At 44.9% G+C, this 27337-nt stretch overlaps 1 protein-coding gene across 5 annotated transcripts in view; it reads left to right on the top strand.

Annotated features, from left to right (window-relative positions):
- Positions 1 to 8792: 8792 nt before the first annotated feature.
- The window catches only part of PCNX1 (pecanex 1), a 152115-nt gene continuing 133570 nt past the window's right edge, over positions 8793 to 27337 (top strand). For all 5 annotated transcript variants that reach the window (XM_004584432.2, XM_058655456.1, XM_058655454.1 and 2 more), the window contains exon 1: positions 8793 to 9595. In XM_004584432.2, the coding sequence (XP_004584489.2) occupies positions 9443 to 9595 (153 nt within the window). In that variant the 5' untranslated portion in view covers positions 8793 to 9442. The remainder of the gene's footprint in view (positions 9596 to 27337) is intronic.

Raw genomic sequence — 27337 nt, 5'->3', positions numbered from 1 at the left:
GTTACAGATGCCATGTTTAAAGAAGAATTCATTTGCATGTTCTTGAAAGCAATGATTTTCACAATATTTTTGCGGTATCATGTTTCTTTTTTTTAATTAAAAAAATATTCGAATGTGAAAAGTGGAGAAAGATATCTCATCCAGTCAGTCTTGGAATGCCCAACACCTGGGTCTGGGTCAGCAGGAAGCCAAGGCGCTAGGAACTCCGTCCAGGATTCCAGGTTGGCGCTGGGGAGCCGTCTGCTGGAGCCCTCACCTGCTCCACCCCAGCTTGCACAGCACAGGAAGCTGGCCCTTAGAGCAGAGTCAGAACGTCAACCAGGCACTCTGAGATGGCATATGGGGGTCTCAGAGAGTGTCTCAGCCACCAAGTGCCCACCTCAGTGTCATATTTTAAGTCACCACACGTGGGGGTGGGTTGCTTTCATATTCTGGTAGTTCAACAGGCTAAGGATTGTTGTTTGATTCAGATTAGGAGGAAATTCTGGCTCAAAAAAAAAAAAAAAAAAAATCCCCCAATAGTGGATGACTTTCTTTTTTTGCTGTATTCATTTAATGAAAACGTTTGAGGCACATAAAGAAGACAAGAATTTCATAAAGGAGACTTGAGTCCAGGATCATCAGGGAAGTAAGAGAAAATCCGGAATTGTGAGTAAAGTTCCAGAAGTTGGAACAAACAGGTGCTTACAGATAAGCAACCAGGAGGTCATTGGTGACCTGTGCGATGAGGGATGTGCTTTCGCTCTTAAGGAACTTAGCCTGGGGCAGTGTTTGCTGCAGCAGGCGAGTCTCTGGAGCACTGGGTTTGATTCTTGGCTCCACTCTTTATTCCAATTTCCTGGTAACACACAGCTTTGGAAGCAGCAGACAATAGCTCAGGCATGTGGGTCCCTACCACTTGCAAGAGAGATTTGGATAGAGTTTCTAGTTTTTGGCTTTGGCATGACTCAACCCCAGCTGTTGTCGGCACTTGGTGAACAAGCCAACAGATGGAGATCTTTCTCTCTCTCACCTCCTTCTCTTTTTTCTCTTTCATATAAAAACAATAAGTTTTTTAAATTTCACATTTTCCCATTCACTGTGTACAAATGTGCCATGTAATTCTTGAAAAATTCCACATTTCCATACACTGAAAGGGGAAATCCCAATGTCATCCGTTCCAATTGATCTTGTATAAATAGACTGCAAATACTCTTAAACAAACGAAAAAGTTTACATTGGCTGGGGTGGGGCAGGGACGGGGAAGAACCTTGGTTAAGAAGAAAATAATATAAGTGGAAGCTAATGTCAATGTACGAATGAAAGTGCCAGGCCCGGGGTTGTGGCCTAGTGGCTAAAGTCCTCGCCTTGAACGCCCTGGGATCCCATATGGGCACCGGTTCTAATCCCGGCAACTCCACTTCCCATCCAGCTCCCTGCTGTGGCCTGGGAAAGCAGTCCACGACGGCCCAAGGCTTTGAGACCCTGCACCTGCGTGGGAGACCCAGAAGAGGTTCCTGGTTCCTGGCTTTGGATCGACATAGCACCGGCCGTTGCGGTCACTTGGGGAGTGAATCATCGGACGGAAGATCTTCCTCTCTGTCTCTCCTCCTCTCTGTATATCTGACTCTGTAATAAAAATAAATAAATCTTTAAAAAAAAAAATGAATGAAAGTGCCTATTTATAGAAGAAAAGAGTACCCAAAACAAAAAACTTACGATGCTTGATGGACCGAGGGCAACAAAGTGGGTGTGACTTGAAGATGGCAGGTGGTAGAGCCCAGAGCACAGGTGAGAGACTCCTTAGGCAGCTTGATACCTCTTCCACTAGGAAAGAGAGAAAAGAAATTAAAGGAAAGATGAAGGTACAAGTAGATAAATTGTGAGGCAGGAAGGCAAGAAATTGAAGACAGACAGGCTGACAGCTTCAGCTTTTTGGTGGGAATGGAAGTAGTGAGGGTGTCTCCAGAACATAAGTGAGATTCAAAAAATCATTAAGACGGGGCCAGCACTGTGGCATATCATGCTAAGCCTCTTCCTGCAGTGCCAGCATTGCCTATGGACACCGATCTGAGTTCTGGCTACTCCACTTCTGATCCAACTTCTAGCTAGTAACCCAGGAAAATAACATAAGATAAGCTAAGTTGTTGGGTCCTACATCCATGTGGGAGACACAGAAGGGGTCTGGCACGATGGCTTGGTTAGCTGATCTTTCCCTAGCAAGTGCCAGGATCCCATATGGGCACCAATTGATGCACCAGTTGCTCCACTTCCCATCCAGCTCCCCGCTTCTGGCCTGGAAAAGCAGCAGAGGACGGCCCAAAGCCTTGGGACTCTGTACCCTTTGGGAAATGAATCAGTGGATGGAGGATCTTTCTTTGTGTCTCTCCTGCTCTCTGAAAATCTGCCTTTCCAATATAAATAAATCTTCAGAGAGACAGAGAGAGAGACAGAGAGAGAGAGAGAGAGACAGAGAGAGAGAGAGAGAGAGAGAGAGAGAGAGAGAGAGAAGTTCCTCATTCCTGGCTTTAGACTTGCTTTGGACCAGCCCAACTCCTTGCTAAGGCCCAGATCTATTACTCACCTAGAATTCAAAATATACCTTCTGTTCATAGTCAAAAAATGGGTACATGTATCTAGAGCTACTGAATCCAAGTCACAACAGACAAAGCAAGACAAAACTCTGCACCAAAACTCAAAAACCCAAACTAAATGAACACATAAACTAGTCAGAAATGCATTTCCATGTACTGCCAGGATTTCTACAAAGCAAGCTGTAAAAAAAATCTCCAAGGGAAAGTTTTTTTTTTTTTTTTTTAAATACACCATTGGAATGTTCATTTTTGCTGTTCAGATAAAGCTACAGCTATCAAGGCTATAATGTGTCTGCAGCATTGAATTGCCTGAGATTCTTTAACTCTGCATTGCTTGATTTGGGGCAAGGATTTCTTTAAGAAGTAGCAGAAGATGGATTAAAAACACACGTTGACCTGGTTTCACATCCTCTGCTCTTTCCACTGCCCTCCCATTAAGGAATGCTCCTGGTGCTCCGTGCCAGGGGAGCCAGACATCTGGTCTCCAGAAGTGATAACTCCGAATTCTGTAAGACGGCAGGGAGGTGCTTCAGATGGCTCCAGCCTCAGCTGTCAGGAGGGGAGAGGGCTCCTCAGAGAACCACCCAGCAAGGGAGCTGGTCCGGTAGGTCCTGCTAGAGTTTTTGAACTACACTTGTTGAAACACAAAAGTAAATAAGCTGGTTAATATGCTATAGTTACACACATTGGAGATCAGACAGTTGCAAAAGAATTTTTTTTAACGTCAAAGGCTGGGAAACAATGTGTGTGTATTTTGTATCTGCTCTAGGGATTTCCAGAGTTTGGGGAGTTTTGCACTACCCTGTATACTTCCCATTACCTTTCACTGCCTTGTCCCAAAAGTGCTATGTGAGTTTAAGGAAAGTAGAATTGCATTTCTGAGCTTTAACAGACGATCCTCTCAGACTGGCGTAGAACTATAACGAGAATGCTGGGCTAGTCAGTGCCAATTAAAGTATACATTGTTTAGAGTTGACATTTAGAGTAAAAGTAGATTGGGATGAGATGTCCACAAAAGATGGCCTCCTAGGTAGAAAGAAATATTTTTAATTTAACTTACAGACCTTCATATTCTGATATTAGTAGTTTATACTGTTAGGTGAGATTTGGGGAGTCATCCTCCCACTCTGTTTTTGACATCTGTTTTCTTAAGTGTGATTAAAAGTGGCAGGTAGCAAATGGCTCAACACAGACCCAGGGAAGGACTCTAGGGCATTTCTCTTCTGTTCTGAATTCTCCTCATCCTCATCTTTTTTCCTTCTTAGACCTGATCTTTTAAGTTGGTGGAAAGCTGCTATTTTTAACTGCTTTTTAAAAAGAGTATCACCCCGTTTGTGAGGTTTATAATTTATCGATTTGGGAGACAGATAGATGCAGGGTGCTCCAATCTGCCAGTTCATTCTCCAAATGCCAGCCATGGCTGGGGTCACTGCTAGGAGCAGACAGCTCAGGACAGGTCTCCGGCATGGGTGGAAGGAACCCAGTGACAAGAACCATCACCTGCCAACTCACGGGTGTTGGGAGTACAGATGGCACTTGAATCCAGACCCTTGGTTGAAATGCACACATCCTAACCTGAAGCTTAACTGCAAAGCTAAACTACTGGACTCAGTAAAATGCTTTTAAAGGTTGAAAAGCTACTGAATGAATGCTAAAATAAATCAAAAGCTCTCATTGAAAAGTCATTGATTTCTGTGTTTTATTTTTGGAATTTATACAAATTGAGTGTCCATTAATGTTAACAACTTCTCTGTAAGGCACGACAGGGCATGCTGAGAAGTGCCTCGTCTTCAAGGGATGTAGGGTTTAGTAGGAGAGATATAAAGCAGCATACAATTCAGTGCTAAATGAGTGAAACTATAAGTGCCCTAGGCTGTTCAAAAACTAAATGCATGGATCTGGATTGTCATAGAGGATTTTAGGAGGCAGGTGAAGGGGTTTGGTTTCCCAAGTAAGGCAGTTGGGCCCACCATGGTGAACCTAGTGGTTAAAGTCCTCGCTTGCATGCATTGAGATACCATATGGGTGCTGGCTAGTATCCCTGCTGCTTCACTTCCCATCCAGCTCCTTGCTGGTGGGCTGGGAAAGCGGTTGAGGACAGCCCAAAGCCTTTCACCCCTGTGGGAGACCCAGAAGAAGCTCCAGGCTCCTGACTTCAGGTCAGCTCAGCTCCAGCTATTGTGACTACTTTGGGAGTGAACCAGCAGATGGAAACTCTTTCTCTCTGCCTCTCCTTCTTTCTGTATATCTACCTTTTCCATAAAAATAAATAAATCTTTAAAAAAAATAAGAACGACCAAGTAAGGCAGTTACTGTTAGTAGGAGTGTAGGGCAGATTTAATAAATGGGTGGGCTAATTACTATAAATAAATAAATAAGAATGCTGATATTCACTGATGAAAAGGTTTCGTGCTGAGCACGTGCAGTAAAGGCAGAGAAAATAGTGACTCAGATCGTGGGGGAGCCTGAACGCCTGGCTCAGGAATGCACTGTTAGCCTTGTAGGTGACTGAAGGGAATTAAAGGCTTTTAAGAGAAATGAATCAGCGAGATTAAATCGTTGATGGAAGCTGGAATGGTTTTAAAGAGGATTGATGGCAATAAGAGCTCTTGGGTATGGCTTGAGGAGGACATCTGCTAGGATGGTTGATAAGGAGAAAGTAGAGCCAATGCATCCGTGGGGGAGGGTCCACGTTGGAGCTGAGTTGGAGAGGTCCATTTCCTTATGAGGAAGAGGAGCCGGTTTTGAGGGAATACAGCACTACTTGCTACATCTGGGTCGTGGCCAAGCTCCCAGGGCCTTGATGTCTGACGTGGGTCACTGTCAGCACAGCCACTGGCCAGAGCTGCAGTGTGTACTCCCAGTTCCTGAGGCGGGCTTGGGCACACTCGGAAGGGTTGGTACACTCAGCTTTGTCCCCTTCAGGAAGGAGAGAGCATTTGCTAGAGGACGTGCTCAGTCCTCAAGGGGCCTATGAGCTGGTCAGGAAACATAATTGTGATAGGATTAGCTGAAAGATGGCTGGTGCTTTGGTAGTATGTCATGGCTGCTAACTTTGACATGCCAAGTGTCACATTATGGATGGCTTTTCTGCATGGTTAAGAGGGTTAACACGTAGCAAGTAAGATCTCCGGATTTTTCTCTTGCTGCTTTGTATGATAAGTATGACAGAGACTGTTACCTGGGGCAGACCGTTTAACCTCTCTGTGCTTTGGCTTCCTGTTTATGAAATAGGAAGCTTGTTGTGGCAGCATTTATAAACATTTCTGAAAGCCACAGTTAAAAAGCACGATAGGGACCCATGCTCCCTCTCCCTGCCCTCTGCCGCCTTCCAACGCCTGACTCAGTCATTTTCAAAGGTCAGCCTTGTTCGTTGGATTCTTTCAATCACTAACTCCCCCAAGTCCATTTGTTTAGCATTGTTTCCTAAAATGCTTCTAGTCAATTGTGAGCTGAAAGATGGAATCTGCCACTGCCTTTTCTACCTTCTGGGCCTGCCCATCCTGCTGACTCTTCATCACCCAGTAGCTGTTGCCGTGTGATCTTCGTCTCTAGGCTCTGGGTTGGATCCTGGCCATATTGCAGGGGAATTAGAGGTCAGTACAAACCCATATGACAACCTGGCTCAGAGTGAAATCTAGGCAGTGAGCTCTCCTGCTCAGTTAAGAATCGTGCTTTCTTTCACATGTTCAAAACATGCCCAGAGCATCAGCTTAAGGGTCTGAATCCTATTTATTTTATCTGTTCCTTGCAGGGACTGGAGTCCCCAGATGTCCCCTAAGACTGGGTCCCTGCTACTTGTGAAACTGCACATTTTTCTCAATGCTGCCATGATTTCCCAATGCTTGCCACGATTGCCCAAGTTTGGCCTGCTTCTGGATGTCTTGAGGCTCCGTTCCAGCTGTCCGTCGGTTCATAACGTACATTCAGCCTGCTTCGGGGCTCCCCTCCTGGCCTGCTGCCGGTTCCATACCCTCCAGATACGCTCTCTTGGCTGAACACTGATCATACCAGCTGGATCTGCATTTTGTTTCACAAATGTATCCAGTTCTGGTTTCCATGACTCCCCAGCCTCTTCTTACTGTTAATCCTTTTATATGAAACCACTGTACATACTTTCTGGTGTGGAAGCTGATGTGGTATTGGAATTTTATCCTTGTTTACATCTTTCTTTGTGTTGGAAAGCTTGGGATCAACTTCCAAAACCTCCTCAGAGAGCTTGTTTGTCTCCAGGAGAAACAAATCAAACTTTACAGTGCCTAGCGTCATTATTCAATCTTAATTATGATTTTAGACATATCGTTAAGAGTATATTTTGGTAATCTATTCACCTAATTTCAAGGCATCTTTTTGGAACCTAATGACTCCATGGTAAAAGAAGATAAATCAAGGCTGGGGACACAGTTCTACAGTGATAGTCTTTAAGATACACCAGCATCTTCCAGAAAGCTTGTTAAAACAGATTGGTGGGTGGATGTTTGACCTGGAAGTGAACATGCTGGTTAAGATGCTTGTCTCCTATACCTGAGTACCGGGATTTGACACCTGGCTGCAACTCCTGACTCTAGACTCCTGCTAATGCAGAACCTAGAATTAGCAGTCATGACTCTAATTTTGGGTCCCTGCCACCTCCCAAGGAGACCTGGATTGAGTTTCCGGCTCCTTGCTTCGACCCCAAGCACCCCGGGAGTGAACCAGCTGATGGGAGCTCAAGTAAGTAAATTAACTAAAAGCTTAAACTAACATCCAGTGATAAGATTGCTTATTCCCTCCGCCCCCTCGCTCAGAGATTGTCTCAAGCCTACCAACCTGCATTTTTCAAAAAAAAGATGTATGTATTTATTTAAAATCAGAGTTGCAGGCAGAGGAGGAGAGACAGAGAGGCTGAATTTTCATCTGCTGGTTCACTCCCTCACTGGCCACAAGAGCCCGAGCTGGGCCAGCTAAAGCCAGGAGTCAGGAGGCATTGGTTTTATCCGTGTGAGCCACGGCAGCGGCCAGCAGGGGGTTGCGGGGTGCAGGAACCACACCACTAGGGTCATTTTCCACTGGTTTTCCAGGTCATTAGCAGCGGACTGGGTAGCAAGTAGAGCAGCTGGGACTTGAACCGGTGCTCCTATAGGATGCCAGCGGCGCCCGCGGTGGCTTTACTTCCTTTGCCAAAACGCTGACTCTGAGAATTTGCATTTTGAACACACCTCCAATGATGTTGATACCACTGGAGCCCCTGCCTGTACTCTGAGAACTGGTGAGACATTAAAGTTGACCGCAGGCAAGATAACCAGGGGCCGATGAACAGTTATTGATCAGCTCAAACTCTTTCCCAAGAGTGCTGACAAAGTTCAGTCCGTGAGGTTAGGATGAGAACTGGTATCAGCAGCATGACTTAACGGCACCTTGGGCAATCACTGAGATTCCTTGAGCTTCGTTTCTTCATTCTCACAAAGTGTTGCAAAGATCAAATAAAAGGGGTGTGTGAAAATGTCCAAACAGTACAATGGTATAGCACTGAGGAGTTACTTCAGTGGTTTTTCACTACTTTCAAACCATCATCCGTTTCTTTTGGCGTTCTTGCTTCCCTCATTAATTATAGCAACTTTAATCCGGGAATATAAAACACTTTTATAGCTATAATAAACTTCAAACTCCTTTAAAAATTTTCATTCAATGAGATCAGACATGCTTAATAAACATTACACAGAGTCAAGCACGATTTCCAGCTTTTGCTGTTATAAAAAGAAAGGTACAGGACTCTATTCTAACTTGGGGTGCAGTCATATTGAATCTTTCAACCGTGTTTAGAGGGGCCCATTGATAAAAAACGGCTACTAGTTACAACTTTCAAAGATAAGGGCAATGGGTACAAAGGATGAGCTGTCTACCCCATCCATTCTTCTGTGTCTCTTGCACCTTGTATTACTTCCTCTGTTACTGGCAGTTGTAAAGCCTCCCGGTCCTGGATGTGGCTTATTTTTCTCATTTCAGAGCCTCCAATTCCGTGCCAAGGACCAGCACCGTTCCTATTCAAACCGGGTACGTCTGTTGAGTTTTGAACCGTGTCATCCGCTGTGCCTAACTCTTCCAGGACTTTCGGCCAATACCTCAGCTGTTAGAGGTCTTTTTAATAATAAACACCACTGTCAGGGTGTTTTTCTGAAGACAAGATGTATCGATTTCAAGTCAGAAAGACCCCGCTTAGGGGATGATGCTCAATGGATGGTCCACCAAGGACCCCGGGTCCAGGGTCTGTGCAGCCCCCCAGCCCCCGGCCCGGGAGGAGTCCACCCGTGCTTCTCCCGGGCGCCAGCAGGAGGCGCCAGCGGCAAGCGGCGGTGCACGCACCCGCGGGGAGCCGGCCCAGGGGGCGGAGAGGCGCCGAGAGGAGGAGGAGGAGGAGCCGGAGGGGGCGCGGCTTCCTCGGCGTCCCTGTGAGGAGCCGGGTCGCCTTCTCCGCCGGGCCGAGGGCGGCGGCCGGCGGGGGGTCGCGGCGGCGGTCCCGGGGGGCGCTGGCGGGCCGCGGGCGGCGGACGCTGCCTCGGCTGAGGCTGTGAGGAGACAAGATGGCGGTGGCGGCGGTCAGGAAGCCGGTCTCCTCCTCCTCCTCGTCGTCGTCGTCGTCGTCGCGCTCCTCCGCCCCGCCGCTCGCCGCCTCCTCCTCCTCCTCCTCCTGGGTCTCCTCCTCCCGGTTCGCTGCCTCCTGCTCCTCCTCCTCCTCCTGCGGCAGCACTAACGACCGCCGAAACGCCGGCCCGCTGTCCCGGGGCTGCGGAGGGGGCTAGACGGGGCGGCTGCAGGCTCCGGGGACCGAGGCCGAGCTGGGGCCGGGGCGGGGACGACGGCGGCGGCGGCGGCGGCGGCGCCGGGTGGGGATGGGGTCGCAGACGCTGCAGATCCTCCGGCAGGGGGTGTGGGCCGCGCTCAGCGGGGGCTGGTACTACGACCCGCACCAGGCCACCTTCGTGAACGCGCTGCACCTCTACCTGTGGCTCTTTCTGCTCGGCCTGCCCTTCACCCTCTACATGGTGAGCTGTGGGGGCGGGGAGCGGGCTGGCACCTTCTCCCCTACCCTGACCCCGCGGGGTGGCCGGCGGGTGTCCCCCCTCCCCAGACCAGCGCGCCGTCGCGCCCTCTCCTGTGCCCGGTGCGCGCGCTCCCGGGTCTGCATCCTCTCCCCCTCGGGGGGCCCCGGGGCCCGGCGCCTGGCCTTGGGGCCCCCATCCCCACCCCCACTCGGGTTCCCCTGGCACCCCCCGACGCGCCCGCTTCGGGGCTTCCCTTATTTTAGCACTGATTCCAGAATGGGGACCTGCGGGGCTCCCCGCGCCCGCCGGCCTCGGCCCTTCTTCTTGGGAAACAGCGGCTTCTTGGGAGGGGGCTCCCCTGCTCGGCGGGTGCTTAACCTGTAGCCTCTCCAACCCTCTGGGACCCCCGGTGTGGGGCGGCTCGCAGGTGGGCGCCCCTGCGGGGTCGGCGCGCCGCGTTCTGGGCACGCTGGTTCCTCCGGTCGCCCCTCGCCCCGGCGAAGGCTGCCCCTGGGCTCTTGCCTGATGGGCGCGGGGGTGTCGGCGTTGCCGGGTGCTGGTGCTGGCTGCAAGCCTGGCCCTTCCGCGCCCTGCCTCTGGCAGGCATTGTTTGGCTGGCCGCGCTGGCTCGGGGTGTGCTCGGGGTCAGTGGCCGTGGAGTTTCCAGGCCGACTTCGGGGCGGGGGAAGAGGAGAGCGCGGGCGAGAGCTGGGGAATCTGGCTGGCATTTCAGCAGATTTGTTTGGGTTGGTTCAAGGCCTTCGCCTGATAGGAAGACGGAAAGTACCGCCTGTTGCTGAATTCAGTATGATTAGCGTGTCTGAATGATCGGTTTTTAAAAGCAGGATTGTCGCCCAAAATTGTAAGCACGTTTTCTTTAAAAATTAAGGTTGTGTGTGTGTGGGGGGGTGGTATAATATTAGGAAAGCAAATGTGGAGAGAGGCGACACATCTGAAGTTGAGGTTTTTAAACATAATCGGAGAGGAAGTAAGGGTACTGGCTTTTGTATTTTAGGCGAATTTCTTTGAAAAGGGACCTGCCAACTTTGTGTTTCTTCTTGGAGCTCGAGTGAGGGCGCCGAGTTAGGAAATGCTGGAACCCCGGGACGACACCCACGGTTTTCCCGTCAGTGAAGCTTAAGTTCGCTGATTGGGGCACAGTTTCACACCCCCAGACAGATTCTGTTTTTTTTTTAATTGAAATTGTTTTGAAGATAGTTAATTGTTTGAGCTAAAAACTCCATTTAAAAAAATGTTAATGACATATGGGTTATTTTATTAGGGAATCTGTTCAGGCTTGCCACATTCTGAACATTTATCATGAGGTGTTATAATTTTCAATTACTTCTGGCCCAGGGAGTTCTCTTTGCACCGTGGAACCTTCCAGGAATGTGACATCATTAATGAACAGGTTAATTACGTTGGGTGTTAAGAATGCTCTAACCATCAGAGAGCTCTCATAGCTGATTGTTCTTGTAGCCAGGAGAATTCCAAGATTAAAGCTGAAATAATTCTTGTGATTGTAGGATTAGTTGCCATGTCCCGGTATAGGGTTTTTATGTTAGCGCCTGCAGTTAAGCTGTGTGATTGTGGTTGAGTCTGTTTGTATGACTGGTGATGTGACTGAAGGAAGACTAGAGCACATGGAGGCCAGTTCGTTGAGTTTACCTTGTTTCATTTGGAGATTTTATTGAGTTAACATTTGAGTGTCTACTGACACTTTGCTGCGCTCAGGGAGAATGAAATTGCATCTCTGTCTTTGTCAGTGGTACCTAATGGTAACTGCACTTTCCCTGAATCTTTGCAGAGTTCCCGGTGCACATGCAGTCAGCCAGCAGATCATGTGGGGGTCTGTGTTAAACCTAACTGAGGTCGGGGCTTGGCAGCGTGGCCTAGTGGCTAAGGTCTTTGCCTTGATCCCATATGGCCGCTGGTTCTAATCCCGGCAGCTCCACTTCCTCTCTATCTCTCCTCCTCTCAGTATATCTGACTTTGTAAAAACAAAAAAACCTAACTGAGGTCCAGCTCACCAGCAGCACTTGGTTCAGGCCCTCGTTCCAGGGTTTAAGGAGACCCACTGTTTCCATTATTCTGTGCTCCCCGGCTTTAGTGGCCCTGCTCTGCTTTCAGGGCCTGCTCAGTGTCTCTGCCCCTCCCTCTTCCTGCCCAAAGGCCTTTGCTGGTCACTCCTGTTGGGATGACTTCCCCTCTCCAGGTGTTGGAGTAGCAATCTCCGTTTGTTTATATGAGAGATTTTCCCCTGATACCCTGTGTGAAATAGCCGGTCTCCAGCTTTTGCAAGGTACCACTGTTTTAGGCAGTACAAATCATTGGCCAATAACTTGATTTGTTTAATGTCTTTATCTCATTAGAATATGAGTATTAATATGGCCAGGAGTTTGTTTATTCACTCTGTATTGTCAGGACCTAGGTCAGTGCCCAGATGCAGGGCCAGTGCTCCGTAGATGACAGATTAGAATTGGACAAGGCACAGCTTCCTCCAGTGAGGGCTAGCCTGGGGATAGTGAGCATGTATAAGCAGTAGCCCCGTCTGGGCACCAGTCTGCATTGAGGGCATGGGTTCTGGGGTGGGGATGTTGGGGAGGGTTAGTAAAGCACTTGTAAACACTTTATTAAAGTGTTGAGGTAGTTTGGAATATCCACCTAAAATAAAAATAAATTCAGCAGTTGAAATTTCAGGCCGCAGTAGATTAGCATTTGTAATGTTCTTCCAGTACCAATTACAAGTAATAGTTCCTATTTCTCATGTGAGTATGGATTTTTCCTGTCAAATTCTGTGTCCTCATGAGGATTAGCCACCAGTGACTTGTTTTGTGACATTAGGCAGATAGCCGACGTGGGATTTAGCACAGGCCTTTGGAAACCAGGGAGCGCACAGGCTGGGTGTCTTTGTCGAATGAGCCTGCCTCTGTATAGACTCTACACTGAGTTAGGAAGTCTTAGGACTTTGCCTGGTTATGTTTTCATGGATACTTTGGAAGGTAGAATTTTTAGTTCCTACCATCCTGAAACTTCTAGGTAGTGGAAAATTTCTCTTACTGTCCTTTCATGTCCCTTAAGACTCTTACACCATTTTCTAATTATTTTTGCACATGACATGTCACAGATGGTGAGTTCTTTGGAGGTGGGTGTCTTTTCTTAGGATGGTGAGCTGGGGTTTGTGTTATCTTGATTTTTTAAATCTTGATTCTGTTATTGATGATCTGTCACATGGACAAGCTGCTCTGTTTCTGAACCTTATGTATTTTGCAAGAGAATATTTGTGAAATAGAGAAATTACCTTCAAAGTAGCCTTTGGTAAATGTCATTTCAAAAAATGATTTGTTAAGTGCAGCATTTCCTCTGTAATGCTCTGTTTCCAGAGATTAGATAAACTTTGTCTAGCCGTTATCATAGCGTGTTGCTCAATATATATTTTTCTTCTATAGAAGGAGTTGTATCTTGAGGTAATGAAATAGATCTTAAAAACTTTGCATTTACCTGAGTGGTTTTCACATTCTAGTTGCCATCAGCGTGGCTTGGCAGTCATTCAGATCCGGCGCTCTCACGTGTGGCCTCTTCGTTTGTGTTTCATACACACTCCAGGTCAAGATGCTGAGCTTCCTCAGTAGGCCACCGACTCCTAGCCTCTGATTTAGATCCAGATACACTCTTGGCTGTCCTACAGGCATCTCAGAGTTATCAAAGCATAAAGCCTGAATTCCCCAGGACCCTGCCAACTTCTCCCCACCCAGCCCTTTTTCTGTTTGTAATCTAGTCAGTGTCTCTTCCTTGTTGCCCATGCTATCCCCTCCAGCCTGTGAGCAAGTCTTACCAATTATTCTTAGATGATGTGAAATTTTCTGTTTCCTCACCTCCACTGCTTTAGTCTCCTTATATAGGCTTTTGGCATCTCTTCCTACCCATGTCCAACTTTCTCCACAAAGTCAAAGACTTAAAAATGTTTTGTGTTACTGCCTCATGTTAATTTCTTCTTTACAAGCATAAAATCTCCCGTCTTTGCTAAGGCCACTTTGTGTGTGTGTATTCAGTTTGCGCAGTTTCCCATTGTGCTGTAATTACACTGATATTCTTTTTTTTTTTTTTAAGATTTATTTATTTTTATTGGAAAGGCAGAGAGAAGGAGAGACAGAGAGAAAGAGCCTCTACTCACTGACTCACTTCCCAAGTGGCCACAATGGCTGGAGCTAAGCTGATCTGATGTCAGGAGCCACTAGCTTCTTCGGGTCTCCCAATCGGGTGCAGGCTGCTAAGGCTTTTGGCCATCCTGGACTGCTTTCCCAGCCCACCAGCAGGGAGCTGGGTGGGAAGTGGAGCAGCTGAGACGTGACCCGGTGGCATTTTGGGGTCCGTATGGTTGTAAAGCAAGGATTTAGCCACTGAGCGACCACCCTGGGCCCTAAGGTGTCTACTTTTTATTCCTTTTTGTTTTTATTAGTTTCTGCAACTGATTTTTATCATCTATAGAATGTTAAATCCTTTACTAATGAGATTTTTTTTCCTTAGACCGTTAGATAATTTTCTTTCCCAAATATTTTAAAGATTTTTATAAACAGGTTTTGAGTAAGATAGCTGAAACAGGAATGCTTATATTTTTAGAATTAATTTTTTTAAGTTTTGAACTAAAAAAATTATAAATTAACAATTAAACATCAGTTATTTAGTACTAAAGTATTTTCTGTGCCCTTAGGAAAGCAAAATAGTGGATGATGTGTTTTGATCTCTAAGTTGTGCATTTTGAAAACTTATTTATTTTAAAATATTTAATTTATATTTACTGGAAAATCAGATATACAAAAGAGGAAGATCTTCCATCTGCTGATTCACTCCCCCAAGTGGCCACAACGGCCAGAGCTGAGCTGACTAGGAGCAAGGAGCTTCTTCCAGGCCTCCCGTGCAGGTGCAGGGTCCCGAGGCTTGAGGCCCTCCTTGACTACTCTCCAAGAGCACTGGCAGGGAGTAGGAAGGGAAGTGGAGCAGCCGGGATATGGACCAGTGTCCGTATGGGGTCCCAGCGGATGTAAGGTGAGGACTTCAGCAACTGAGGCTACTATGCCAGGCCCACATTTTTTTAAAACCCCTATTTCTAACAGTATCAAGGTGAATATAATTTCATACTGCAGCCTTTGCTGTTCTCTTTCATATCACCCATGGTAAAGTTGAAGGTACTCTGTCCGATGACGGCGTCCAAGTGCAGTTTCTTAGAAAACATCTTTTTGTCACCTTGTAGTAAAGCTTGTAAATTTATTAAAACAATTGATTCTTAAAGCATTCTACTGGTTTTCGTTAAAGAAGGAATATTTTGTTAGATAAAGATGGAATGCTTTCTGGATTTTGAGAAATTATTCCAAGTCATAAAATCATCTGACTGCTGAAAGACTTGCACTTTTTTTTTTTTTAAGATTTATTTATTTTATTACAGAGTCAGATATACAGAGAGGAGGAGAGACAGAGAGGAAGATCATCCGTCCAATGATTCACTCCCCAAGTGAGCCGCAACGGGCGGGTGCGCGCCGATCCGAAGCCAAGAGCCAGGAACCTCTTCTGGGTCTCCCACGCGGGTGCAGGGTCCCAATGCATTGGGCCGTCCTCAACTGCTTTCCCAGGCCACAAGCAGGGAGCTAGATGGGAAGTGGAGCTGCCGGGATTAGAACCGGCGCCCATATGGGATCCCGGGGCCTTCAAGGCGAGGACTTTAGCCGCTAGGCCACGGCGCTGGGCCCCGACACTTTTTTTTTAAGTATTTATTTTTATTGGAAAGTCAGATATACAGAAAGGAGGAGAGACAGAGAGGAAGATTCTGTCCACTGATTCATTTCCCAAGTGGATACAACGGCCTGAGGTGAGCTGATCTGAAGCCAGTAGCTTCCTCTGGGTCTCCCACACGGGTGCAGGGTCCCAAGGCTTTGGGCCGTCCTTGGCTGCTTGCCCATGCCTCAAGGAGGGAGTTGGATGGGAAGCGGAGACACTGGGGTTAGAACCGGTACCCAAATGGGGTCCTGGTGGATGCAAGGTGAAGACTTTAGCCGCCAAGTTACCGTGCTGGGCCCATGGTTTTTTTCTTTTTTTCTTTTGCAGTCTATGAGAACACATGGTTTTAACTAGGTAGTTGTTTTCTGTAACTAGCTTTAGTGAGAATTATATTTCACTTTTGTAATAAAAAGAATTTCCAGACATAGAGAAAAATAGGAGAAATGTATATGTATGTTTTTTGTTTGTTACGTGTCTCCAAGGTGTTACGTGTATTTCCATGTGCCCACCTTTGGCCGGAGTTACACGTAAAGCCCATTGTGGACATTACTGCAGCTGGTTGTAAATACATCAGTAGGCTAACCGTCGGTTGGAGTTCTAAGGGCACAGAGCTTAAGTGAACCATTGGCTGAGTTTGGATAAATGCACACTTGTAATGCAGAACTGTCATGTACAACAACATCACCACAGATACTTTGTTCTTGGATATCCAGTTCTAGAACTTTCTATACATATTTATTTGTATAAACCTCTGTTACTTGGTGTAATGTATCAGAGATTCATCTCTGTTGTTTTGTACATCAGTTGCTTCTTTTCATCTTAGATTAGCACTCCTTAGTGTGACGCTCCAGTTTGTTGTCTCGCTTCCTATGTGGGTGGGGACCTAGGCCGCATGCAACGTTTGGATCTTGTATGTGGAGCTGTCTTCCCATTATGAGGACAGTGTATTTATCAGAACTCGAAGACATTGGAAGGTTTCACTGGTTGTCAGAAACCTTTCCTCTTATAAAATAAGGTCATGTTTTCACTTAAAAGAAATGAATGATAATTGCCTACTTCATCTTCTCATTTCATACTTAGTACCCTATTAATGCTAAAGGATTACTCTTTAAAATTTTTCTCTGTGAGTGCAACGGAATCTTTTTGTTCAGATATTCTGACTAATTTAGCCAACTGAGCATTTACAGATAATCTACAATTCCATCACCATCTGTTGAACATTGCAGTCACCAAAGTCTGAAACTATGACTATTTATTATACTTGTTTGTTTACAAAAAAATGAGCTTGTAGAATTTTATTGATTTCATCCGATTATCCATTGTGTATACGTGTACACGGGGCAGGAGGGTTGCCTTTTAATGGCTCTGTAGAAGAGGGTAAGGTGGCTGAGTAACAGCATGTCTAGTAATTTTCTTGTTACTGTTTGCTGAGGTTATTCCAGTTATTGTAGTTAGGTCTTTGTACCTGCCCTTTGTGAGGGATATCACTTTTGCCTTTGGCCAGTGATGGTTGAGTCAGGGAGCATGGAGTCTTACTTTGCTCTCCTTTTGGGGAGTGAGCAGGTGAGGATGGGCAGGGACAGTTGAGGATGATGGGATTGTGGAGCGGTTTGCAGGGTGACTTGCAGGTTCAAGAATAGGAGTTCACAGTGTTGAAGAGGAATATTTAGTTGAGAATTCAGGGCAAAATTTACGTGCCATTTAGTAGCATGTAGATCTGTGGTCTTGGGTAGAGTTCCAAGACAGTAGACTCGAGAAGATAGGAAAATGAAGAAAGCCTAAGAAAACACAGTTAAAACATTTACTGCCTGGGGGCGCAGTGCAATAGCCTAGTGGCTAAATCCTTGCTTTGCATCCAGCAGGATCCCATATAGGCACCGATTTCTGTCCTTGCTGCTCAGCTTCCCATCCAGCTCATTGCTGTGGCCTGGGAAGGTAGTAGAGGACAGCTCAAAGCCTTGGAATCCTGTACCCGCGTAGGAGGCCTGCAAGAAGCTCCTGGGTTCGGATCAGCTCAGTTCTGGCCATTGTGTCCATTTGGGGAGTGAATCAGTGGATGAAAGATCTTTTTCTCTGTCTCTCCCTCTCTCTGTGTCTCTACCTTTTCAATAAAAATAATCAAGTCTTAAAAATGTCAGTTGCCCTTCAGAAAGGTATTGCTGTTAAATTTACATTTATGATAGCAGTATTGATATTCCCACACTCAGCGTTTGCCAAAACAATGTTATTATTCTGAGTTTGCTTTTCATGAACATGTTGAATTAAAGCCATTTTGGTAAGATTTGTCTTTGAAAGGAGTGTTTCTCTTAACATATGAACTTTGTGATTCAGTCTGAGTTAAGGATGTTTTCTAACATGTATTACATAACAACTCTGTTCTGTGGCTTCTATACTTTGTCCTTAAGTGGGCAACTGAAGCGTAGTCATTTATTGGAGAGCAGATTGATTGTTTTTGTTACTTCTGAGTTAAATCAAGTGATTTTTCTGTGAGAGAAGGAGGAGGGGGCAGAGTAGATTGACTAATGTGCTGGACAAGGGAAGAATACAGAGGCTCCTGTAGATTTGACTCCTGTTGACCTTGTCAGCATGTAGATGAATTTCACCCCATCACAGTGGACTAAGTAGCTACTAATGGATTACCTGGTTCCCCTAAAAATTGATGGGATGCTTTTGTTGGTAAAATTGTAGGAAAGTTTACAATTCTTTTACTTTTGGAACCTCAGTGATTGTATCTTTATAACTTGCATTGTTGGTTCTAGTGTGTTATTTCTGTTATGACAGGAAAGAAAAGAAGACCTAGGGAAAGGCGAAGCATTTCCTTTCGAGGTGTAAAGGCAGCATGGGCCTTTAACCAGAGCGGGGCACTCCACTCTGGAGCCTCACACAGCCCAGACAGGGTGCTCAGTGCCCGCAGCCTGGAGAGGCAGGAAGGCCAGTCACCCTTTGAGAAGCTTGAGTCAGGTATCTGACCGGTTTTTGTTTCACTTCTCCCCACTCCTTGAATGTTTTGTTGATGTAAACAGCTCCAGCCACCTCAGATACTATCTTGCTACATTTTGAGAGAATTTCAGATTTACACAGAAGTTGTAAAATTCCTGTATACTCTTTCTCTACTTTGCTCTACCTTTAAAGTTACATAACCATGATGCTGTTATCAAAATGAAGAAATTAACATTGGTAGAGTGAATGGTATTAATATTAATTAATATCGGTACAGTACAGTTAAGGAACTACAGACTTTATTTGGGTTTCAGCAATTGTCCCTTTTGTTTCAGAGTCAAATCCAGGAAATTGTTGAATTTAGTATCATCATCTTTAATTTGATTCTCTTTCTTTGTTCCCTTATTATGATGGTATTCTGTTCTTTGAGGAGTTATGCAATTTATAGCATTTTATCAAGCGTATCTTTTAAAATGACTTATTTATTTGAAAGGCAGAGGTAAGGGGGATGGGGAAGAGAAGGGCGAAGAGACGAGGGTCTTTGATTCATTGGTTCACTTCCTAAGCGGTCCAAACAGCTGGAGCTGGGGCCAGGCTGAACTCAGGAGCTTCAGCTCCACCTGAGTTCCCAGGTTGGTGGCAGGGCCCCAGGTGCCTGGACCATCTTATACTGCTTTCCCGGGAGCATTAGAGGCTCCAGCTATTGCTCAAAAGAGATCGTGGCATTGCAGGTGGTAACCTAACACTGTACCACAGTACTGCCCCCCAAATCCATTGTATAAGAAAAAGTGAGAGGCTTTTCAGCTGTGATAGGTGACGTTTGATTTATTTATTTGAATGTCAGAGTTTGAGGTCTAAGTGGCCTCGCTGGCCAGTGCTGAGCCAGGCAGGAGCCAGGGCTTTATTCCACTCTCCCACTTGGGTGGCTGCGTCCCATGCATGAGGGCCACTGCTGGGAACTGAGTTGAAAGCGGAGCAGCCGGGACACAAATCATGCTGAGTGTCACAGTGGCTTTTCCTGCCGTGCCATGGTGTGGAGGATGAGGGGTGGGGCAGGAGGAGACAGGTGATATTTTAGAAGGACAACAGAAAACAGTGTTCTGAATTTTTAATCTATGCATTGACCAGTAACCTGTATTATGCTTTTTGAAAATTTAGATCTTATATATGAAGAATTATAAAATGAACATTATAACATGAAAAAAGATTGTAGACCTTATTCATGGCAAAATATACACACATCTGTTAGCTTTTTAGCTTCATAATGCTGTGTTTCCTAATTTATAAATTTGAGTTAATAAAACAAGAATATGACCAGAGTACAAGAAAAATATGAACAATCCCTGGTGTGTCATAAAGTGTTCAGAAAGGAGGATGTAATTGTTTTCTAGAATGCTTTATGTAGAAGGCAGTTCATATACAGAAAAGCGTTTTCTGTGGGACCTTCGTGAAGACCATTATTTATGCTGGAACAGCATCTCCATCATCTCCCCAGCAAGCAGAGGAGTCTCTGTGGAGGGAGAAAGATTGTGTATCAAAAGAAAATAGACTGTTGGTTGTAGTGTGCTGTGCTGCCAAGTGTTTTGTTAAGGATGTTAAGGTTTTCTGCGTGAGTTGTTTTTTAGCTTTTATATATGTCCATTATATTACCATGTCTGGTCATTATCTGAAGCAATTAAGAGAAAGAATGTAAAAACAGTTAAGAAAATGCAAACACACCAGTGCTCACTTGTACTCAGCAGATATTCTACTTTATTTGTGCTGCAGTTACACAGGACATGGGATTTTTGCAGGTAACGCAGACCCTCATGACGAAACCTAAATGAGCTTGGCTGGTAGAAAGAGTCTTTAGTTTCTAGGTGGGTTTTTTTTTTTGGCTCTTTTATTAATAAAATCCCATTTAAAGATTGTTTTCGATGAGAGTAAGTATGACTAGTATAATCTTAAAGTACAGTGTATTATTTTAAAAAATTTTAAAATATTTTCAAAAGGGTTATTTATTTGAAAGGCAGTCTTACAGATTGTGTGAAATATAGAGACAGATCTTCTGTTCGCTGATTCATTCTCCAAATGGCTGTCACATCTGGCCTTGGGCCAGGCTGGAGCCAATAGCCTGGAGCTTCATCCGGGTCTCCCACAATACTGGTAGGGCTCCAGGCACTTGGACCATCTTCTTCCGCCTCCCCAGATGTGTTAGCGGGAAGTTGGGTTAAAGTACAACAGTTGGTACTGGGACTTATACACCACTGTGGGTTGCTGGTGTCTCAGGAGGGTCTCTACTATGTTGTAATACCAGCTCCAGTTTTACAGTTCTTAGCATGAATTTTTTTCAGGTGAATCAGAGAGTTGAGAGACAATGACATTGTGATTCTTGATTCCATAATTGATCTTTAAAAAAAATACTTGCTTCAGTTGATACTTATTTGTGGATCTATACCCTCATGCATATATAAATGAGGCTGAATTCCAAGGTATGTTGTAAACTTCGTGGTACTGCCTCTATGTGCTTTAGGGGCCAGGTTGCAGCGTGGCAAACTAAGCCTGTGATTCCAGCATCCCATATGGGCACCAGCTCCTGTCCTGGCTGCTCCACTTCTGATCCAGCTCTGTCTGCAGTGTGGCTGGGAAAGCCATGGAGGATGCCCAAGTGCTTGGGTCCCTGCCCCCTGTGGGGGGATATGGAATGAACTCCTGACCTGGGCCAGCCTCAGCCAGTTCTAGCCATCTGGAAAGTGAACCAGCAGGTGGAAGGTTTCTGTTTCTCTGTGTGTGTCTTCCTCTAACTCTGCCTTTCAAATAAATATTTTTAAAAGATGCTTTATGGGGCCCGGCGGAGTGGCCTACCGGCTAAAGTCCTCGCCTTGAAAGCCCCGGGATCCCATATGGGCGCCGGTTCTAATCCCGGCAGCTCCACTTCCCATCCAGCTCCCTGCTTGTGGCCTGGGAAAGCAGTCGAGGATGGCCCAATGCATTGGGACCCTGCACCCGCGTGGGAGACCCGGAAGAGGTTCCTGGTTCCCGGCTTCGGATCGGCGCGTATCGGCCCGTTGCGGCTCACTTGGGGAGTGAATCATTGGATGGAAGATCTTCCTCTCTGTCTTTCTCCTCTCTGTATATCTGGCTTTCCAATAATAATAATAATAATAATAATAATAATAATAATAAAAAAAAAAGATGCTTTATGTTTTCTCACCTTAAATGTTTGTAGTACCCCGGTTACCCTTGTCATAGGGAAGGTCTTTCCCTAATATCAAGCAGCTGGTTCATATTCAGGTTTTCCCAATTATCATAAAAATGTTATTTCCAACCATTTTTCTATACTGGCATCTAATTAGGATTTTTTTTTAAAGATTTATTCATTTCATTACAGCCAGATATACACAGAGGAGGAGAGACAGAGAGGAAGATCCTCCGTCCGACGATTCACTCCCCAAGTGAGCCGCAATGGCCGGTGCGCGCCAATCCGAAGCCGGGAACCTGGAACCTCTTCCAGGTCCCCCACACGGGCGCAGGGTCCCAATGCATTGGGCATTGGGCCGTCCTCAACTGCTTTCCCAGGCCACAAGCAGGAAGCTGGATGGGAAGTGGAGCTGCTGGGATTAGAACCGGCGCCCATATGGGATCCCGGGGCCTTCAAGGCGAGGACTCTAGCCGGTAGGCCACTCCGCCGGGCCCCTAATCAGGGTTTTAACCGATTTCCCACTGTGTAACTTTAAGATGTTTTGTCTGGTTATGGAGTGTTTTAGTTTATGGATTAACTGTGGTGGTGTTCCCTCCAACTCTATTGTTATATGTAATTCCTGTTAAGTAAAACCTTGTTTTATTGTTTAAAACTAAATATAGTTTTGGAATTTATAAATTTAACATGATTATTCTGCAGATTCTTCTGTTGTCGTTACTTTGCCTTTTTTTTTTGGCAGTTATTGACAGCATTATAGTTGTTCACCTCTTATGCTGTGTCAGTGTTATTGGAACTTTCTTTGTGTTACATGCTTTGATTTAAATACATGTCTTGCAGGTTAAAAAAACTAGGCACACATCATCAAGCACATAGCTCTTGACAGTACTGCAGGATTGACAGGTGGTTTAAGCTAATCATGATTTCATAATCTTGGTAGTTTTTTGTTTTGCTGCTAATACTGGTAAGGAGAATAAGAATTCTCGGGGGTAGTTGCAGTCAGCAACAGCTGCCCTGTGCATCTCATTGTGAGCCAGTGTCCATCTCCGTTCCTCCTTGGGAATGCAGGATAGAGAGGCACATAAGGAAAAATGGGTAATTCCTTTGCTCCTCCCCTCAAAAGGAGTTTCTCAGCAGATTTGGGAGATATTGGAGGTTCGATTTTTAGACATTGCTGACGTGTCTGGAGCAGCGGGAGCCTGTTGCACATGGCATGGTGTCATCGCAGGAGGCTGAGGTGTCATTGCTCTGTGCAACTAGGAAGCACTTGCTTGACATTGCGCTCCGCTTCAGTCCTTCAGCTTCTGATAAGATTCTGGGCATGTGATTTGAAAAACAACCCTCCCAAATGTGCCAGCAGAGAAAGCTACAGGTGATTTTGATGGGCATTCTAAGTTTACCAGTGTCCCCTTGGAGGTGTTAGTCTTTGTGACTGAAAATACCTTATTGTTCCTGTTAAATTGTTGGTTTAACTCATGTTTTTTCAGCAGTGTGTTGTGCAACTTTGATTCTAGCTATAATGTAGACTTTCGTGGTGCTCATACTAGTAACAGTTAATGCATTTTACAAAATATATTTTATTCCTCAAACATCGCATCCTTCAGTTAAAAAGCATTTATTAGATATAAGCTGTAGAAAACTTTGGCAGTAGTCAAGTATATATAGTCCTACATTAAAGTCTTTGTGTTTTCTTCCTTCTCTACTGACCAGTACCTACCCTACAGAGATAATGGTGGTTAGCTCTTGGGGCTTTGTACAGCATACAGGTGTGCTTGTGTATGTGTGTATCCTTGACATCTCTGATATACATTGTGCTTTAAGTTCCATTGAAGTACATGTAGTTCTTCATGTTTTGAACCTTTTGTATAGTAATCCACTGTGTAAATGTGGACTAACTATAACTTCCCCAATTATAGTTCCTTGTGGAGGGATCTTTTAGGTTCTCTCTTTTCTTCTGGTGCAGATAATAGTGGTGAATATTTATGTGCATAAATTATTTTTTTAAATTTTATTTTTGATGATGATTACACAGTTGATCAGGGTGAGAAGGGTCAAAGATGTACATAAGATTTACTTGTGGGAGGGCCTGATGTGGTAGCCTAGTTGCTAAAGTCCTTGCCTTGCACTGGAATTCCATATGGGTCCCAGTTTGTATCCTGTCTGCTTGTGGCCTAGGAAAGCAGTCGAGGACAGCCCAACGCCTTGGGACGCTGCACCCATGTGGGAGACCCAGAGGAGGCTCCTGGGGCTCGTGGCTTCAGATCGGCTCAGCTCTGGCCATTGAGGCCACATGGGGAGTGAACCAATGAATGAAGATCTTCCTCTCTGTCCTTTTTGAAATCTGACTTTCAAAAAAATTTTTTTTAATTTATTTTACTTCTGGGAATTTATATCTAATTTGGAGTATAATTTGAAATTAAAGTAGCTGCCAAATTATACCTCAAAAAATTTTTTTACTGTTTTATATTGTCACAGGTGCACAAGGGAGCCGTTTACTGGGTATTGGCAGTCAGTTTCAGCCTGATGGTGTAAAATGGCATCTGCTCTTGATTTGTTTCCTTAATCATGAATTTGGGTGGTTTTTTTTTTTAAGATTTATTTTATTTTTATTGGAAAGGCAGATATACAGAGAGGAGGAAAGACAGAGAGAAAGATCTTTTGTCCAATGATTCATTCCCCAAATGAGCGAAACGGCCGGTGCTGTGCCAATCTGAAGCCAGGATCCAGGAACTTCTTCCAGGTCCTCCCACAGAGGTGCAGGGTCCCAACGCTTTGGGCTGTCCTCGACTGCTTTCCCAGGCCACAAGCAGGGAGCTGGATGGGAAGTGGAGCTGCCGGGATTAGAACCGGCGCCCATATGGGATCCTGGCCCGTTCAAAGTAAGGACTTTAGCCGCTAGGCCACTCCGCCGGGCCTGGCTTTTCCGTTTTATCCAAATGTCTATTCTTGCATGAATCCCATATTTTTAATGACTTTAATATTTACATTTTTCTATCATGTAGAAATCAGTCTTACTGTGTTTTTCTCTGTTATTTTCTTCTGGCTAGTTTCTCATGCTTACACCTTTGTTAAGTTTCTTAGGAATGCTCTTGCATTTTAGATTAAAATAGCATTAAATTTGTGGATTCCTTTTGGGAGGGGAGTTTGACCTTTATAGGATTTATATGTGATCTCTCTTGTTTATTTTACTCTTCTTTTATATCACTCAGAAGATTTTCCCTTGCCGTTGGTGTAACATTAGTGTTAAGAGAAACCGCTTTATTTCAAATTGGTTATTACTTATATGTTAGGTAACAAGTGATATTTTAAAATAAGCTTTTCATTTTAAATTCATAGAAAAGTTGCAGATAATACAGAGATCTCACTTCTCTTGTACTGTGTTCTATTTTGTTTTTAAAAAGATTTGTTTATGGGGGAGGAGGAAAAGAGAGGGTAAAAGGGGAAATCCATGAGCCTATGCAGCTGTGTGGAATTTGTATCCCGAATGGATAAGGGGCTCACACATTTCAGCCATCTTTGGCTGCCTTCCTGAACTTGGCAACAGGGAGCTGGATTGGAAGCAGTGTAAATGGGGCTCGAACCTGTTATCTTTTGGGATGCTGGTGCAGCAGGGGTGGCTTAATTTGCTGGGCCGGGACACTGGCTCCTCTTACTGAGATCTTAGATGACTATTGTACCTTTGTCCCACCAGTATTCTTTCATTATTATTAAGTTACATACTTCATTCAGATTTCTTCAATTGTTATTTGATGTTCTTTTTCTGTTCTGAGTTCTTTGCTGAAAGTCTTGTTTTTAACTTCTTAATTTCGTATATAATGTCACAGAATTAGTTTTTCTGTTGAAACTCTGTTGAATTTAACAAGTCTCTCTTGATTTTAAAAGGATTTTCAGAGAAGTGGTTGTTTTTAAGTGCAAGTCTTTACATCTTTTCCATATTTATACTTTCTTCCTTTGTATAATTTTTTAATACATCTACCAAGTAATGATGAAAATCCGGACATTTCTGTCTTGTTTTTAACTTTGGTGGGTCTTCTAGTTATTACTGTTAAGCCTGCTAGGTTTTTGTTTGAAATACACATTTGTTTTTTCTTTGCCAAATTGTTAAAGTACTTCTGTGTGTTTTCCAGCGACTTCTGTCATTCAGGGAAGAAGTACATTTTCTTTGGAGTTCATTTTTGGTTCTTATGAATCATATCCACTCAGATCTGTCCTCCAGACTTTCCCTAACTTACTGTTTATTTAAGAGCAGGATCTGGGCGAGTGGAGAGCAAGAGCATGTGCTTCTGTTTGCTGGCTTGCTCCGGGTGACTATAGTGTCGGCTCCTGCTGCCCCAGCCTGAAGCTGGCAGCCAGGAACTGAGTCCAGCTCTCCCAGGTGGTGGGCAGAACTCAGCCACTGAAGCCGTCACCTGCTGCCTCCCCAGGTTTGCGTCATCAGGAAGCTAGGATGAGAAATGGAGCCAAAAGTCAAGCCCAAGCACACTGATAATGGGATGTCTCCTTCCCAGTCTGTGGCTCGCCTGCTGGGTCAAATGCCTGTCCCTTTGGAGATCTTTTTATTTGCATACCTTGGTGTTGTTCACCACATAAACATTGTTTAAAATGCCAACTATTTATTGAGCCATTTTATGCCCATTCATTCAGATGTCTACTTCAGATTTTCTCACTTATTCCTCATTGTAGCCTCTGTGGTGGCAATCCTGTCATTATCTTTATTTGGCAAGTGAGGAAACAGGGTCCTAGGAGTTAAATCATTGGCTCAGAATACAGAGATCGCTCCTGTCATTTCTTCCTTCTGGCTTCAAGACAACTGTGGTCACCAAGTACCACCCTCTTCCACATGCGGAGTCATGCAGAATGCTGCTTTCTGATTAATCTGTTCCTGACAGCTTATGTGTAATTGATATAAGATGATCTAAGTGTCCCCTGATCTTTAAAAATATGGTATGAATCTGGGACTCTTAGGGCTGCCCTTCCCATCATCGTTTAATTACATCTTTAAGTCTTGCCACTTGACCAACGCTTATGTGAATGCAATGCAGCGTTCCGACAGGGATTTAGTTATATGGCTCTCACATATACTTCAAGTGAGGTAATTTACTTCACTGATGACTTGGGAGTGTGGTTGGCTTTGTTCTGCAGTAAGAATTGTAAATAGATTTTATGAAACTAGTATCCGTTCACTTGCTGGTCTGATGTGGGGTTCTTTACCTGCTGAGTTTATAGCACATGCCATCTCCTCATTGGCATTTACATCTTCATTCCAGTTACAGACATGCAAACTTTGCGGTCTGTTTATATCCTGTCTGTTCTAGTTTTTAAAGAAATGTTTATTTGAAAGAGCAAAAGAGGGAGGAGGAAGGAGAGGGAACCCTCAGCTTCCCATTGGATTGGAAGTAGTGTGGTTGAACTCCAGCCAGGCACTCCAACATGGGATGCTGGCATCCTAAGCAGTGGTTTACCGTGCTGTGCCATTGTGCCCACTTTCCATTCTAGTGTTTTGTGAATAAAATCTGGAACCATAGTCTTTGTGAATATGTAAGCAGCAACTGTTTTCAGTATGTTTGAAGGGACAGAAGCTTTTTTGGGGGGTGATTTTAACCTCGTTTTAGAACAGCAGTGCCACTGGTTTCTGGTGGTCAGAGATGATGCTCAACTCATAATGCACAGAGCAGTTTCCACATCAAGATTGTCTGGCCCAAGCTGAGCCCCAGGCCATACATTATAATAGCATCAGAGGGGTCCAGATTAGTTTGTTGCAGGTGAAGGGGTGTGTACAACAGCTTTTCCTCTTTTTATTTTCAAAGTACAAGTATATGTGTAGTGTGCTGTGTTACCACAGAAGGAGCCTG

The sequence above is a fragment of the Ochotona princeps genome, chromosome 26, assembly GCF_030435755.1.
Source record: "Ochotona princeps isolate mOchPri1 chromosome 26, mOchPri1.hap1, whole genome shotgun sequence".
Classification (NCBI taxonomy): domain Eukaryota; kingdom Metazoa; phylum Chordata; class Mammalia; order Lagomorpha; family Ochotonidae; genus Ochotona; species Ochotona princeps.
The sequence above is the reverse complement of the archived record's forward strand: the minus strand, read 5'-3'. Positions and strand labels throughout refer to the sequence as shown.